Source organism: Bos javanicus, chromosome 3 (assembly GCF_032452875.1).
Source record: "Bos javanicus breed banteng chromosome 3, ARS-OSU_banteng_1.0, whole genome shotgun sequence".
Taxonomy (NCBI): Eukaryota; Metazoa; Chordata; class Mammalia; order Artiodactyla; family Bovidae; genus Bos; species Bos javanicus.
Genome location: NC_083870.1, coordinates 91,651,954 through 91,669,004, shown reverse-complemented (window position 1 = coordinate 91,669,004; position 17,051 = coordinate 91,651,954). Strand labels below are relative to the sequence as shown.

The window sequence follows — 17,051 nt, the reverse complement described above, 5'->3', positions numbered from 1 at the left end:
CTGCTGTCAGGAATGTAAAATGGCTCACCACCGTGAAAACGTCTGGCAGTTCCTCAGTAAGTTAGACGCAGAATTATCACACAGATCCAGCAGTCCCACTCCTAGGCAGAGACTGCCCCCAAACCAAAAACTAGTATCCAGATAAATTTGTGTACATGAATGTTTACAGCAGTGCTATTCACAAAGCCAACAGGCGGAAACAACTCAAATGTCCACCGGCAGATGAGTGGAAAAACAAACTGTGGTTCATCCATACAATGGGGTGTTTTTCAGCCACACAAAGGAATGATGTACGGATACATGCTACAGCGTAGATAAACCCTGAGAACAGCCTTAGTGAACAAGCCAGACACAAAAGGCCATGTGTTGCGTGATTCCATTTATATAAAATGTCTAGAATAGGTAAACCCGTAGAGATGGAACACGGACCACTGGTTGCCAGAGTCTGGGCAAAGAGAATGCGGAGTAACTGCTTAATGGGTACAGGGCTTCCTTTCGGGGCAATGAAAATATTTTAAAACTAGATAGAGGCAGTAGACACACGGTATCAGGAATGTACCAAATATACTGAATTGCATACTTTAAAATGGTTAAGTTTATGTTTTCACTTCAATTAAAAAAAAGGAAAACAGCAACTCAGCCAGCCCACTGAGGAGCCGTGCTCTGGTTCTTCCTCTGCCTGGAGCACTCTCTCAAGTTCTGCCTGGTGTGTCTTCCCCATGCTGGTCTCTGCTCATAAGGCAGCTCCTGAGAGGCCTTCCCTCACCCCCTATTTAAAATGTCACCACTCCCCATCTCTCATGGCACAGTAGCAAATTCTTACCCACAAGTCAAGGACACGCCTGACAGCAACCCCCAGCCCTGGGCAGGACCAGCTGCTTCCTGTGGCCCTTCTCAGGGCCGGCGGCTGGCCGCTTGGCCAGGCTACAGTGTCTCAAGGATGGGACAGGTCTGAGTTTCCCAGAGCACCCAGCCAGGGGACCCACTTTCTGGCTGGTACTCGGGGAAACTCTGCTGCTTTATGGAAGGCAGCCATTTCCACAGGAGACACTGCACTGCCCGGTGAGAGGCTGCTCCGGTTCCTGAGAACAAAACTACTCTTCTCCCCCAGGGGAGGGGAAACTGCGCCGGTTCCCAGCCTGGCCAGGAGGAGCCAGGACTACTGGGAAATCCGAGCCTCACCTGGAGCTCCCAGAAGATGCTGCGCGTGTGGCGGTGATAGTAGTGTCTCAAGGGGATGTACTCCAGGCCCTCTCGGTTTGTCTTCAGGTAGTTCTCCACGTGCTTGAAGAACCACGGCTTGTAGTAGTTGCCAATGCTGTTCAGCTGAAATGCCAGAGGGCACTGCTGTCAGGCTCCAGACAAGCCCCAGAGGCCACTGGGGTGTAACAGAGATGCCTGGCTTCTGTTTAGCACTCCTGGCCTCCCTAGAGCTCTTTCATGTCTGTTAATCACCTTGGAGGCTCTTGAAAGCTGGATGAGGTTAAGCACAGCGGGTTTTCTCTAGCAGAGAGAGCAGAAGCTCACGGAGGTTAATGGTGAGCCCAGGGCCCAATGGTGAGCTCCTGACAGTCTCGAGAGCTCAGCCCCCTCCTTCTCAGGGAGAGAACTGAACAGCTGATGCCTACTGAGGTCGGCCACAGTGCAGTGGTCTGCACAGACACGTTCCTCCCTGCCTGCCTCCCACGAGGCCAGTGTTGGCACAAACACAGTGGGGCTCACCCGTCCCACTGGCTCCTCGGCTGACAGTGTTTACTGACCAAAACGCTTTCCCTGCTGCCCTGGATCAAGCTCCACATCCTCTGGCCAAGGCATTCCCCCCCACAGACAGCCAACATCAGAGGGAGATGCTCACTGTAAAGCTATGGCTTCCTGGCATTGAGCCCCGCCGTCTCCAAGCCTCAATCTTACGTTTAGCTGGTGTCTTCTTCAGTCTTAAATGGTTCAGGACTTTACCTACTGTGTGCCCTGGGGTGACTTAGCTTCTCTGGGCCTTAGCTTATTCACCCATGAAAGGGACTGTGGGTCGATGTTTTCAGAGAGAGAGAGGCAGGGCAGCCACCCAGAAAGGTCACAGGCTCCAGGTTGGGTGGCTGAGGCCTGGCCCTCGCCTAGTAGCCCACTAGCTGTGTGACACTGAGCAGGTCACTCTGAGCTTGTTTCTTCACATGTTAAATGGCAGTAAAAATAGATACTTTGTGGGAGATCTTTGTGCCTGTTAGAAATTACATACATACACACTGCAGACGCTTGGGCCCATTCTCTGGGGGTGGGAGAGGCACCCAGGTTTTATGGGGCAGGTGAGATAACAGCCAGCTGGGGCTCAGCAAATGGACAGGAGGAAGCAGAGAGTGAAGGCCACATAGGAGAGGGGACCATTGGATAGGATAAGACAGGAACAGAAGCAAGAACAGAAGAACAGAAGCAAGGCCAGGGTCGCTGGAGAATAAGCCTAGCATGGGCTAAATGCCCACAAGGGAGGCGGCTCCAGCACCCAATGTGTTCATTCTTTACCCCCTCCATGACCTTGTAGACACGCATTATCTCCTCCAAAACCTCCCACAAAAGAGGTGTCCCTGTCTCACTAACCAGGAGAAAGAATCATCAAGGTTAAAGAGACTACCCAAGGCCACAAGGCTGGCAAGAGGCAAGGCAAGGACTCAAGCACATCCCCTGTTGCAAAAGAACGCCAGGGCTGGATGGCAGAGTACCTTGAATGGGAGGTTCTGGAATGTGGGCATTATTAAGAAAGAAACAGAAAAACAACTATTAATTTTTTTTCCTGAATCTAAAAGCAACACACGCTCCTGGTGAAAACCTTAGACACTGCAGAAATATGTAACCTGAAACAGAGACGCCCCTGTAGCCTCACCCTCCAGGGGGAACTACTGAAAGCTAATATGTGTTCATTAGGTTTTATTTTCATACACACACATGGGTTTATAGAAATGGGACTACCCTGTTCCTGCTGTTTGCCAGTTTGCTTTTTCCACTTTTGATGCACTAGGTTGATCCTGGCAGGTTACTTAACCTCTCCAAGCCTCATTTTCAGTACAAGCAAAATGGTTGGAAAGACTGAAACAGATAATATAGAAAGTGCAAAGCACAGTGACTGCCCACAGTAGGGGCACAGTATTCAGTTCCTGCGCCCTCTCAACGCCCTCAGCTCCTTGCCAGTTCCTTCCTCCCCAGAGCCAGGCAGCCTGTGCCTTCCATCTGTGGCAGCCAACACTTGCAGCCCATCTAGGTATCGCCCTGTGTGCAGGTCCACTCAGCTGAGAGGTCACTCTGCAGGGAGTAAACAGGACCACAAAGCACAGGCTTTGAGCCTGGGCTGAAATGCGCTAAAGAGCCTGTTGGTTCAAGTCAGTCAGAGCATGGAAGCAGAAGTCGCCATAGGCTGGCCTCCACCTGTGTATGCAAAGAGGAGTCAGGCCCAACAGGAACAGAGCAATCTGACCTAACCCCAGGCGGGCCTGGCCCACATACATGGCAGTGGCACCAGCTGCTTGATGAACCCGAGACTTGGAGGTACCTACACACAGGTGCTCATGACTCATCAGGAACTATTTGTGTCAGAGAAGCCCAGGATGGTACGAGTCTCCCAGGGCACATGGCAGCCCACTGGCAGCCGAGAGACCACAGGAGCTCCAGTACCAGCCCGAGCACTCAGATTACAAGCCACTTCCTATCTCTGGGCCTCCCCTGTAAAATGGGTGTGGACCGGCTCCTCTCAGGATCTGCGGGGTGGACAGGCCGCATCCTCACCGGGTGGGCAGTGCCTGGCACCCAGGGACAAATTCCTGAGCAGCCTGCTGAACAGGCATGTCGGGGGAATGCGCTCCTCAGATGACACGTGCACACGTCTCTGGCATCCACCACTCTCCCCCGGCCCAGTTCCCATGTGGAAACAGGGTCTTGTTCATGGGAACACTTTACAAAGGTCTGTGGCCTTAGGCCCAGGCCCTCTGCCACGGATACCAGGCAAGCCTCTGGAGAAGACCCTGGTCTTCTTGGGGAAGAAGAGAACTGGTCAGAGTGTTCAAACATTTTCAAAGCTAGGCAACCCCCTGGACACAATCTCAGCTTTAGGCATCTAACACATCAAAGAGATGACTTTTGGTGGGGAGATGGGAAATGATTCCCCTTGGTTCCTGCCCTCAGCTTATCACCACTGGCAGTCTCCAGGGGAGTGCCTCAGAGGAGAGAAAACCTCTGGATGAGACCTCCTTGCCAGGTGACTAGGTTCAGATTCCGAGTGACACGCTGCCTGGGCTTTGGCCCAACCTGAGCTCAGGCAGAGTGAGCGCGTGGGGGCACCAGAGCGTCTGCGCTTGGTGTCCGAAGTCCTGTTCCTGCTCCTGGATCCTCATCCTCCAGTGCTCACTAGTGTCTCACTAGTAGGAACGGTGCTCGATCAAAGTTTGCAGATGATGCTAAATTCTAGAAGCAGGTATGAGGGTAACAAACACTCAACCAGGAGTCAGGGACCCAAATTTAAATCTGTCCCAGGCCTGCTGTGTGTCCTCAGAGAAGCCTCTTTCCCTCTCTGGACCTTCATGCCTTATTTGGAGAGTGAATCGTATCTGATGATTTTTGAGTCCCTTTTGATTTTAAAATGCTTTAAGTACATAGGGACCGATAAGAGCCTTAAGATGGCCTATCATTTGATTCTACTTTAAGGCATTACTCAAATTACAGGCGAAAGATGTCCACTGCTACATTAATTAAAATAATGAAAAACTGGATGCAACTTTAATTCCAACTATGGGGCAGTGGTTTAGTAGATGACAGGGCATTTGCTCACTGCAACGTTTCTGCAGTCATTAAGTATGAAGGCAATGTAACTGACATGCAGAAATGCTTATCACACTAAACCAGAAAACTAACAATTTTATACCAGTGAGCACAGCTGAAGACAAACCGAAGCTCTACAAAGAGATGGTAACGTTGAAAGTACCCGAGGACCGCAAGATAAAACGAGCTACTATTTTTAACCTTATCAGATTGGCAAAAATGAAAGAGTGATGCTATCCAGCACTGGCAAGAACGTGGAAGAAAGGTGTCCTCACGCACCACTGTGTTGCTGGAAGTGGACAGAAACACATGTTTTCCTGGGGGGCCGCTGGTCGTATCTATCAACATTCAATGTGTTCAAACCCCTGGGTCAGAAATTCCTTTTCTTGGACTCAGTCCTTCAGAAATGCATGTACAAGAGGCCAAGGATAGATGCGAGAGAATCTTCAATGTAATCTTACTTGTAAGAGCAAAACATTTTAAGCAAAATACTCATTGGGAAGCAATGAGTTGGGTCAATTATTTGCAGGCAACAATGGAAATCACAGGACAATACGAGAGCGTGTGTTTGCACAAACACACATGCACACATACAGGCCTCAAAGAGTGGTGTTACAAGGGGTTACTCTGGGTGCATGCTTGGGTAAAGAGATGCACTTTAACTATTTCAACACTGTTACATGACTTTGTAAAGGCTTTAAAAAAATCTATATATTGAAAGAGAGGAAATAAATCCGTCAAACAGGTTAGCAAGAGCTGGCTTGGGTCATGTTTATGCATGGAGCCTTTCTTTTTACTTCTGTATACTTTCCAAGCCTCTCATCAGACACAAATACTTTCTTAATGGACAAAGATTGGCTATTAAAAAATACACAGCAGGGTCTTCCCTGGTGGTCCAGTGGTTAAGACTCTGCCCTTCTACTTCCAGGGGTGTGGGTTCAATCCCTGGTCAGGGAACTAAGATCCTGCATGTTGGGTGGTATGGCCAAAAATAAAATAATAAAACTTAAAAAAAAAAAAAAATTACACAGTGTCAATCTGGATTCTGAAGCATAAGATCAATTACTTTGTCATCTTGTGGAAGTTAACATGGCCTCTTGGAACCTCAGTTGCCTCATCTGTAAAATGGGGCTACTGCGAGGATCAAAGATTATGCCTGTCCCTGGCAGGTGGTAGGGACAGAGGAAGTGGATGCTTTGGTCGCTGCCGAAGATGGCCAACTACTGATGCTGCTGCCTGAACCCCAGGTGGGCTGACCCAGGTCACACCCTTGAAAAGGGTGGCTGCCAGGGTCAGGGTGGGGATCTGACTGTGCTCCCAGCCTGCCCGGGCCATCCTCCTTCTGTCCTACCTTGCTGGGCTCTGCCTCGTCCGTCATGACCCCCGTCATGATGACGGCCTCGTGCAGAGAGTACAGCAGCCCTTCCACGAAGTGGTTCTCCGGCTGCTGGGACTCGCGGGTGAACTTGTCACAGATGGCCTCCAGGCCTCGCACCGGCTCAAACCGCAGCTTGATGTACTTCTTGGCAGGGATGATGCGGATCTCGGCAGCCACCAGGAAGCCCAGAGTCCCGCAGGACCAGGGCACAGCGTAGAACAGGTCTGAGTTTTCCATCTGCGAAGCAGAGTGGACACATGCTGAACATCTGACCCCCAGACCCTGTACCACAGCGTGTCGTCAGCAGTGGGGTGCAGAGAACCCAGGGCCTGGGCTAAATCCCTGTCTTGGTACTACCTGTGTCAAGGGCAGGGAAGTAATTGAAGAATGTCTGTCTCCTCTCTCCGCTGGTAAACAGGTTAGAAGGCGGGGCCCAGGCGAGGGTTTAGGGAAATACACTGAACTGCTATGAATCCTCAAAGAGGTATACCTTGTTCAGACCAGAACTCTCAAGCCTGGAGTCCTGCTCTGGTCTCTGTGAGGTCAACAGAGTGACTCTCAGAAACATCTACTTCTAAGGGATCACTGTTCCTCCCATCCCAGGGGCCCCCTCATATGCTCAGAGAGATCTGAGCTGATTTAAAGTTTCGATCCTGTCCTGCTCCTTAACTGTTTCCATCCTACTTGGGGCAGTGGAATTGCCTCTTTTCTCCAAAGCAGCCCCTCTTATTTTTCTCTACAACTCACCTCAGCATAGAGTGTTGATGCTTGGGCCTGACTTCAAGACAGTACGGTGACCTGGATGGCTAAGGGCATTGACACGGGAGTCCAATAAGCAGGGTTTGAATCCCAGCCGTGTGGGATTTACTAGATATGTGATCTGGGGAAAGTTTATTAACCTCTCTGTGCTTTGGTTTCCTATCTGTAGAATGTGGCTAATAAAAGTTGTTGGTGTTGTTTAGTCACTAAGTCGTGTCTGACTCTTTTGCAACCCCATGGACTATAGCCCACCAGGCTCTTCTGTTCATGGGATTTCCCAGGCAAGAGTACTGGAGTAGGTTGCCATTTCCTTCTCCAGGGTATCTTCCCAACCTAGGAACAGAACCTGTGTCTCCTGCATTGGCAGGAGGATTCTTTACCACTGAGCCACCAGAGAAGCCTGGCTAATAACAGTACCCATCTCATAAGATGGCTTAACAACTAAATGCTTCAATATACATGAAGCATTTATAACAGTATCTGAACACACCTCAGGGGCTATAGAAATCTGTTATTATCACGAATACAGACCTAGACTGGACAGGTGTACTTTAAACGAAGCACCCCTGGGGGAGATACCTCCCAGGGGTCCTTAATGCCCAGGGCAGGCTGGTGGGGACATCTCCCACCTCTGAACTCACCGGTGTACATCGCACAAAGCTGCCATCAGCCAAGACCAGCTCATAGGCGGTGCAGATGTGCTGGAACAAGCCATACCTATGGGACGAAGACTCGATGCCTGTGCCCATGATCAGTCCTCCTGCAGAGACACGTGTGTTAGCCAGGCAGAGCTGGAGGGGGTTGGGGGAGAGCTAGGAAAAGACACCTCGCTAGAGCCCGGGACGCTCACAGCATGAGAGAGGCACCTTAGGGCTGGCATATCTTAGGAGAGATGTCCCATCTCTGCAGATGTGGAGAGCAGGAGAGAGGAGGAAGGACTGAGATGTGAGCGTGAGGGCTTGTTTAGAGGTGGGGGATGGGTGGGAGACACACCACCACCTCTGGCCAGACCCAACTTAAGGCACATTCATTTCAACAGGAACCTTGATGGAAGGGGGGTTGGTTGGGTGGGGGAAAGCCTTGCAAACAGCTAAAGGACCTGAAGGGGTTTCCTTGGAGAAGAAAAGACCCTGGGACCTGGAATCCTATGGAAGGAGACACTAGACTTGCTCTGTGTGTTCCACGGGGCAGACCTGGAGCAATGGGTGCATGTTACAGGGAAGCAGGTTTGAACCAGAGATTGAAACGTGCTGTCTGATAACACTTGGGGTTCAGACACATACTGGCAGGCAGTGTGCACCTGGACTTTGGAGCTGGGCAAGCTGAGACAGGGTGACTTCCGTCACAGGTGGTATGAAAGGTGGGCCGAGGTCCCTTGGCTCTGATGCTAGGACTGTCTGAGGGCTTACCCACTGTGAGGTCATCCAGCTCGGGCAACACAGGCAGAGTCCAGCCAATGGAGGTCAGCAGGGCAGTCACCTGACCCATGGTCACCAAGGGCTCCACTCGGACAATCTATTGACACAGAAAAGAGACCCTGGGTCACAAGGAAGCTGTCAGGCTGAATGAGGGATTCTGCCTGCAGAACGTGTTGTCCCAGACCTTCCCAAACAATCACCATGGGGATTCCTGGATGGCCTCTTACAGCCTCTTTCTAGAGCATTCCACAACCTCTAACTTCATTGAATGGGGCCTCTGGCACTGGGTTTGCTAGGGTTTAATTTTTATACTTCTATATTTATTTATAATTTAATCTTTATACTTAATACTTAGTTTATTTTTCTTCTAGAAGAAGAAATACTCATTTATTTGGAAGAAACAGCATACACAAAGAAGATAAAAATCATTAATCCTAGTTTTGTCAAGTATCAATTTTAATACTGACTATATCTCCTTTCAATATTTTTCCATGCATATCTATATTGCTATTTTTTGTTTTAATACAACACACACACAAACACACTTCTAACATGGACATTTTTGTCTTTTTCTAAAAAAATTCTATACTGTGACATCATTCCTTGTCATTAAATGCTCCTGGAAAACACGATTTTTGTTCAAAGGACAGTACAATATTAATTCAGTATCTGGCATCACTGATTTGTTTACTTGGCTCTGTTCATGTTAGACCTGGTATTTCCACTGATACAGTATTCCTGTAATTTTTTACACTGTTCAGTTTGATATAACCTTCGAGGCAGATCCATCTCTTCTGACCCTAAACATGGTCTTAAAGTAAGCTGCTTGAGGAAAGTGAAAAGTGAAAGTGAAGTCACTCAGTCGTGTCCAACTCTTTGCAACCCCATGGACTGTAGCTTACCAGGCTCCTCCGTCCATGGGATTTTCCAGGCAAGAGTACTGGAGTGGGGTGCTATTTCCTTCTCCAGGGTATCTTCCTGAACCAGGGATCAAACCCAGGTCTCCCGCATTATAGACACTTTACCATCTGAACCACCAGGGAAGTCAAGCTGCTTGAGGAAAGTGGATCACAAAGATTGCAGTAGGGGAATTCTGAAGTGTGTCCATATTCCCCTGGAGATCAAAGAAGCCCAACTAAAAGAATTGTGGACCGACTGACATGAAAACTGTGGGTTGAGCAAAAATTATTTTTGAAAGGTGTATCTTGAAGATTATGACTCAGACATTGGAGGAACCAAGATGATTGGCAGTAGAAAAAATCAGACCATGTGAAATTCCTTAAAAATTTGTTGACTTGAATAATTTTGCCTGTGTCACCATAAAAACAAACTTTTACACTAAAAAAAAACCAGACACATGAATGTGTCATCAAGTGGTCTTCTGCTTCCCGTCAAGATGGAGCAAAAAGAACTAGTTTAACCGTACTGCCTAGAAAAAAAAGGACAAAATAAATGAAACAGGAATTTTCAACATAGTGAACATCAGACAATGAAGTTAATGATCTCAAAGAGACAGAAAATAAACAGGGTGAGTTCTGTGGCTGCCCCAGCTAGCCACCTGGAGTTAGGCAGTATAGGAAGGGGAGTCCTGTGGACTCTGAGTTGAGGGCCCAATAAGACAAAGATGAGCAGAGTCTGCAGGACAGACTACTGGGGAAGAGAGAGCTGCAGAGAGAAAACTCTGAAGTACTGCCAAAGTGCCCACGTAATATTCTGCTGGGAACTGATGGGTACACAGGAGGAAATTACCCAAGGCTGAGGTCAGGGGAAGAGCCTGGAAGGTGACAGAGCCAGGGGCTCACACAGGGCAGGAAATACTATTCATTCCCACAATCCAGACTGGAAAACTTTATGACTCTTAGGGCAATGGGTAGAGTACTTCTAAGGGTCTTGCTCAGCAGCAGGGAATAATTGCCCCTAGATTACACGTCACTTCAACCCCACCTGAACACTCAATACCCAACTAGGTCAAACTCTTTCCCAGTAACTCAGCTATATCTCAGAACAAAGCTCAGGAAGATTTACAGGGGTACAGAAATATTCAGCACCTGACAAGGTAAAATCCATGATGTCTAGAATCCAATCAAAGTTCACTAGGCATGCAGAGAGGCAGGAAAATTCAACCCATCCTGAGGGGAATAATCAATCTGTCTTGATAAAACAAACCCCAAACTGATAGATATTAGAATCAGCAAATAAGAGCATTAAAATAATTATTACTAATAATCCTTATGTTCAAAAAGTTAAGCAGAGATATTTAAAAGGCAGTAAAAAGATCCAAATCAAACTTCTAGAAATGAAAACCACAATGTTGGAGATGAAAAATACACTGGTTAGGATTGATGGCAAATTAGACACAGCAGAAGAAGACACTGTGCATTCTAATACACAGCAATAGAAACTGTCCAAAATGAAATATACAGTGCGGTGGGCTGGGGGGGACTTTTATGAACAGCGTATCAGTGAGCTGAGCTATGAAACAACTTCAACTGGCCCAACTTATGTGTAATAGCAGTCCACAAGGAGAGAGGAAGAGAAAGAAAAACTACTTAAAGAAATAATGACCCTTGAATTTTAAAATACGATGAAAAATTATATGGCTCCCAAGCACAAGAATTATGAAGAAAACTATACCATGACACATCATAATAATTGCTTAAAACTAGTTACAAAGAGAAAATCTTAAAAGCAGTCAAAGGAAAAAGGTATGTTACATACAAAGCATGAGAGATTTCTTATTGGAAATAATGCAAGTAAGAAGATGCTGGAGCATCTTCAAAGTACTGAAGGAAAAAGACCCGTCACCCTGGAATTCCATACCCACTGAAGATATCTTTCAGAAATGAAGGCAACCTCATAGCCCTTAGGATGGCTATTATTAAACACAAAACAAAAACAGAAAATTACAAGTGCTGGTAAGGATTTAGAAAAATTAAAACCCTTGTGCATTCTTGGTAGGGATGTTAAATGGTGCAATCACTATGGAAAACAGTACAGCCATTCCTTAAAAAATTAAATAGAACTGCCAAGTGAGATAGCAATTCCACTTCTGGGTATATACCCAAAATAATCGAAAGTAGGGTCTTGAAATGATATTTCTACACCCATGCGCATAGCAGCATTATTCACAATAGCTAAAACATAGAAGCAACCCAAGTGTCCATGGATGAATGAAGGCATAAGCAAAATGTAGTACAATATACAATGGGATATTATCCAACCTTAAAAAAGGAAGAAAATTCTGCAATATGCTATAACATGAATAAACCTCAAAGACATTTTGCTAAGGAAAATAAGCTAGTCATAAAAGGACAAATACTGTATGATCCACTTACACGAGGTACTTGGAGTGGTCAAAATTATAGAGACAGATAGTAGGAAGTGGTTGCCAGGGTCTAGGGAGAGGGAAGATTAGGGAGTTACTATTTCACGGGTATAGAATTTCAGTTTTACAAGAGGAAAAGAGTTATGGCAACGGATGGTGGTAGTGACGGAATGACAGTCGCATGGATTTAATAGCACTGAATGACATGCTTAAAAATGACTAAGATGGCAGCTCCCTAGTGGTCCGGTGGCTAGGAATCTGCCTACCACTGAGGGAGACACGGGTCCGACCCCTTGTCTGGGAAGATTCTACCTGCCACACAGCAACTGAGTCCATGAGCCACAACTACTGAAGCCTGTGCTCTAGAGCCCGTGTGTCACAGTAAGAGAAGCCACCACAATGAGAAACCCACACATTGCAATGGAGAGTAACCCCCGCTCGCCGCAACTAGAAAAACCCCATACAAAGCAATGAAGACTCAGTGCAGCCAGAAATTAAGTAACTAAAATTTTTTTTTTTAAGTGTCAAAGGAGGTTCTTCAGGCCGAAGGAAAATGAAAAAGATGGAAACATAAATCTTCAAAATGAAGAAATGGTAACTATACAGGTAACTATATAAGATTTTTCTTATTTAAATTTCTTTAAAAGATAACTACTAGTAACAATAATAATGTAGTGTGGGGCTTATAACACACATAAAAGGATGACAATAATAGCACAAAGGAGGGAGGAGAGAAATGGAAGCATATTAAGGTTATTACAGTACACATCAAATGGGATACCATCACTTGAAATAGATAGTGACAAGGAAAGTATACGCCATAAATCCTAACACAACTGCTAAAATAACAAAGCAAAGAGTTACAGCTTTAAGTCAACAAGAGCTAAAACAATCATAAAAACGATTCACTCATCCAAAAAAACAGACAGAAAAAGAGAACACAGAACAAATGACACAAACAGAAAACAAAGGGCAAGGCAACAAATTTAAACTAACTCTTATCAATAATAACATTAAATGTAAGTAGCCTTAAATCTGAATTAAAAGGCAGAAATTCTCATGTTAGATAAAAAGCAAGACTTAATTATGTGCTATCTACAAGAAACTCTTTAAATATAAAGATACAAATAGATTAAAAGGAAAATGATGGAAAAAAAATACACCATGCTGCCACTTAGACAAAGTAGATTTCTGAACAAAGAATATGACCTAGGAATAAAACACGGCCATATGTTTACAGCAGCACTGTTTACAATAGTCAAAACACAGAAACAATTTAAATGTCCATTGACAGGTGAAAGGATAAAGAAGATGTGGTATATACATACCATGGAATACTGCTGCTGCTGCTGCTAAGTCGCTTCAGTCGTGTCTGACTCTGTGCGACCCCATAGATGGCAGCCCACCAGGCTCCCCCGTCCCTGGGACTCTCCAAGCAAGAACACTGGAGTGGGTTGCCATTTCCTTCTCCAACGCATGAAAGTGAAAAGTGAAAGTGAAGTCGCTCAGTCGTGTCTGACTCTTAGCGACCCCATGGACTGAAGCCCACCAGGCTCCTCCATCCATGGGATTCTCCAGGCAAGGGTACTGGAGTGGGGTGCCATTGCCATGGAATACTACTCAGCCATAAAAAAGAGTGAAATAATTCCATTTGTAGCAATATAGATGGACACGCTGCTGCTGCTCTGCTAAGTCACTTCAGTCGTGTCCGACTCTGTGCGACCCCATAGACAGCAACCCACGAGGCTCCCCCGTCCCTGGGATTCTCTAGGCAAGAACACTGGAGTGGGTTGCCATTTCCTTCTCCAATAGATGGACATAGAGATTATCATATTAAGTGAAGGGAGTCAGAAAAATACCATATGATATCACTTATATGTGGAATCTAAATTATGACACAAATAAACATATCTATGAAACAGAAAACAGACCCACAGACACAGAGAACAGACTTGTGGTTGCGACAGGGGAGGGAAGGATTGGGAGCTTGGGATTAGCATATGCAAACTATTATACACAGAATAGATAAATAAGGTCCTATGGTACAGCACAGGGGACTACATTCAATATCCTGTGATAAACCATAATGGAAAGGAATATGAAAAAGAATACATATATATTTATATAGAGACACACAGCTTGACTTCCCTGGTGGCTCAGATGGTAAAGCGTCTGCCTATAATGCGGGAGACCTGGGTTCGATCCCTGGGTCAGGAAGATCTCCTGGAGAAGGAAATGGCAACCCACTCCAGTACTCTTGCCTGGAAAATTCCGTGGACAGAGGAGCCTGGTAGGCTACAGTCCATGGGGTCGCAAAGAATCGGACACGACTAAGTGACTTCACTTTCACAGAGACACACACAACTGAATCATTTTGTTGTACAGCAGAAATTAACACATTGGAAATCAATTATACTTTAAATTTAAAAATGACACATATATACTTATCTATGAAACAAAAACACTCACAGACAGAGAGGACAGACTTGTGGTTGCCAAACCGAGTGGCAGGGCAGATGGATGGATTGAGAGTTTGGAATTAGTAGATGCAAACTATTATATTTAGAAAGGATAAACAACAAGGTCCTACTGTATAGCATAGGGAACTATATTCAGTATCCCGTAATAAATCACAATGAAAAAGAATATATACATATAGTTGGGTCACTTTGCTGTACAGCAGAAATTAATACGACACTGTAAACAACTGGTCTTCGATAAAAGAAATTTTTTAAAAAAGGTAATTCACAATGATAAAGGGATCAATTAATCAAGAGGAAATAAAAATCCCAAGCATTTGTATACCTAATAACAGAGCTTCAAATTATATAAGCAAAGCTGTAAGAAGTGCAAGAGATAAAAACAAATCTATAATCACAGAGATTGCAATATCGCCCTTTCAATAACTGATAGAATAAGTAGAGAGAAAATTTCATAAGGATATAGAAAACTTGAACAACACTATCAACCAACTTGACCTAATTGAGACTTATAGTACACATCATCCCCAAACAGAATATACATTCAAAAATGAAAAAAAAAAGGTTCAAAGACAAAAAAAAGGTACAAGGAACATTTATCAAGTAGACTGTATTCTAGCCCATACAGTAAGTCTCAGTAAGCCAAAAAGCATTTTAATCATATAAAGTATGTTTTCTGACAACTGTATTAAATTAGAAATCAGTAATAGTAAGATCTCTGGAAAATTCCTAAGTATTTAGAGACTAAATAACATGCTTCTAAAAAACCTCTGGGTCAAAGCAGATATCAAAAACGAAACTAGAAAGTAATTTGAATTGAATGAAAATGAAAAGGTAAGATATCCGATTTGGGGACAGCTCTAAAACAGTGCTTAGGGGGAAATTTATAGCACTAAACATCCATAATAGAAATAAAGAAATGTCTAAGTCAATGACCTCAGCTGTTACCTTAAAAAAATAGACAAAGAAGAGTAAAATTAAACCCAAAGTCAGCATAAGAAATTAGCAAAGATCAAAGTGGAAGTCAATGAAATAGAAAACCAAAAAAAAGAGAGAGAGAAAAATCAATGAAACCAAAAGCTGGTTCTTTGAGAAGATCAGTAAAATTGATTAACTTCTAGTCAGATTGCTAAGGAAGAAAAGGAAGCAGACACAAATGATCAGTATCAGAAATGAAAGACACGACATCACCACAGATTCTATACATGTCCACAAGGCAGTAAGGGGATATTACGAATAACCTTACGTCAATCAACTATACAACTCAATGAAATGGACAAATGCCTTCAGAGACACAAACTGCCAAAGCTCACCAAGAAGAAACAAATAAATTGAAGAGCCCTATATTTATTTTTAAAAAACTTAATTTGTAGTTAAAAACTTGCTTGCAAAGAGAACTCCAGGTTCAGAGGGCTTCCCTGGTTAATTCCACTGACTTTTAAATAAACAAAACCAATTCTATACAAACTCCTCCGGAAAAGTGAAAAGGAAGGAAAAATTCCCAACTCATTATTTTGGACTTACTAATATAAAGCTATAGTATTCAAGACAATGTGTTCTTGGCATACAGACAGGCAAACAGATCAACAGAACAGCAGAGTCCTGAAAAAGACCTGAAAATACGGACAAGTGATTTCAGCAAAGGTGCAAATGCAATTTAGCGGAGAAAGGATTGTCTTTTCAACAAAAGAAGCTGGAACAATTGGAAATCCACATGCAAAAAAAAATTCTGGACCCATATCTCATATCAAATGCAAACTCAAAATGAATCATAGTTCTAAGTGTAAACCCTAAAAGTATAATACTTCTGGAAGAAAACAGAAGAGAAAACCTTTAAGACATGGAGTAGGGCAAGATTTTTTAAATAAAACATTAAAAGCACAATCTATAAAAGAAATTACTAAACTGGACTTCGTCAAAATTAAAACAACTTCTGGTTTTCAAAAGACAAGCCAAAAACACCAGGGGAAAATATATGCAAACCGCATATCTGATGAAGGTCTTGTTTCTAGAATACACAGCGAGAAAACAAACAACCCAATTAAAAATTTTTAGCAAAAGACTTGAACAAGTACTTCACCACAGGCATAAAAACAGCAAATATGCACATGAAGAGATGCCCAACATCATTCATTAGTCATTAACAGTTAAAAATCACACTGAGATACCTACAACAATTGAATGGCTAAAATTAACTATACCAAGTTTACAATGATATGGAGCAACTAGAACACTTGTGGAGATGTACATGTTACAACTACTTTAGAAAATAATTTGGCGGTTTCTTCGAAAGTTAAACATACACCTACCATATGACCCAGGGGCTCCACTGCCGGGTATTTACCTCAAAAAAGGGCAAATGTCCACACAACAGTTTGGACTATATCCAAATGTTCCTCACCCTTTTACTTGTAATAGACCCAAACTGGAAACAACCCAAATGTCCATCAATAAGTGAAAGGATAAACAAGCTGTGATTGGAATACCACACAGCAATAAAACAGTGTACTTCTAATACATGGATGAATCTCAGAATAATTATGCTGAGTGAAAGAAGCCATACAAAAGAAGAGAGGGTACATGGTACATGTTCTATGTATAAAAACTCTATGTACAGTTTATTATATGTCAAGTATATGCCAATAAAGCTGTTAAGGGGGAGGAAAAGGCACAGGGAAATTAAGTAACTTGGATAAGGCGTCACAACAAAATGCTATCATGTGGATATACCATATATAACAACTCCCTACTATTGAATATCATATTGTCTTTGATTAAAAATAAAGTTGTAATATAATATCCCTCTCTTTTTCTGTTGTCTTTATTTCCCTTTTCTGAGAGCCCGGTTTCAAGTAGTAGAAATACTAGATAGACCAAAGAGGATGCACACATTT

The 17,051-nt window shown here is 44.1% G+C and overlaps 1 protein-coding gene and 1 non-coding gene across 2 annotated transcripts in view; one reads left to right on the top strand and one right to left on the bottom strand.

Moving 5' to 3' along the window:
• Window positions 1-17,051, bottom strand: part of DHCR24 (24-dehydrocholesterol reductase) — a 34,273-nt gene that overhangs the window by 11,808 nt on the left and 5,414 nt on the right. Inside the window, exons 3-6 of the mRNA XM_061411821.1 lie at window positions 8,344-8,449; window positions 7,576-7,694; window positions 6,149-6,412; window positions 1,183-1,326 (exon numbers count right to left, since the gene is read on the bottom strand). Of these exons, the coding sequence (XP_061267805.1) occupies window positions 1,183-1,326; window positions 6,149-6,412; window positions 7,576-7,694; window positions 8,344-8,449 (633 nt within the window). The remainder of the gene's footprint in view (window positions 1-1,182; window positions 1,327-6,148; window positions 6,413-7,575; window positions 7,695-8,343; window positions 8,450-17,051) is intronic.
• LOC133245453 (small nucleolar RNA SNORA8) lies at window positions 8,937-9,087 on the top strand. The gene has a single exon (XR_009735710.1). It is a non-coding gene; the product is annotated as a small nucleolar RNA SNORA8 (small nucleolar RNA).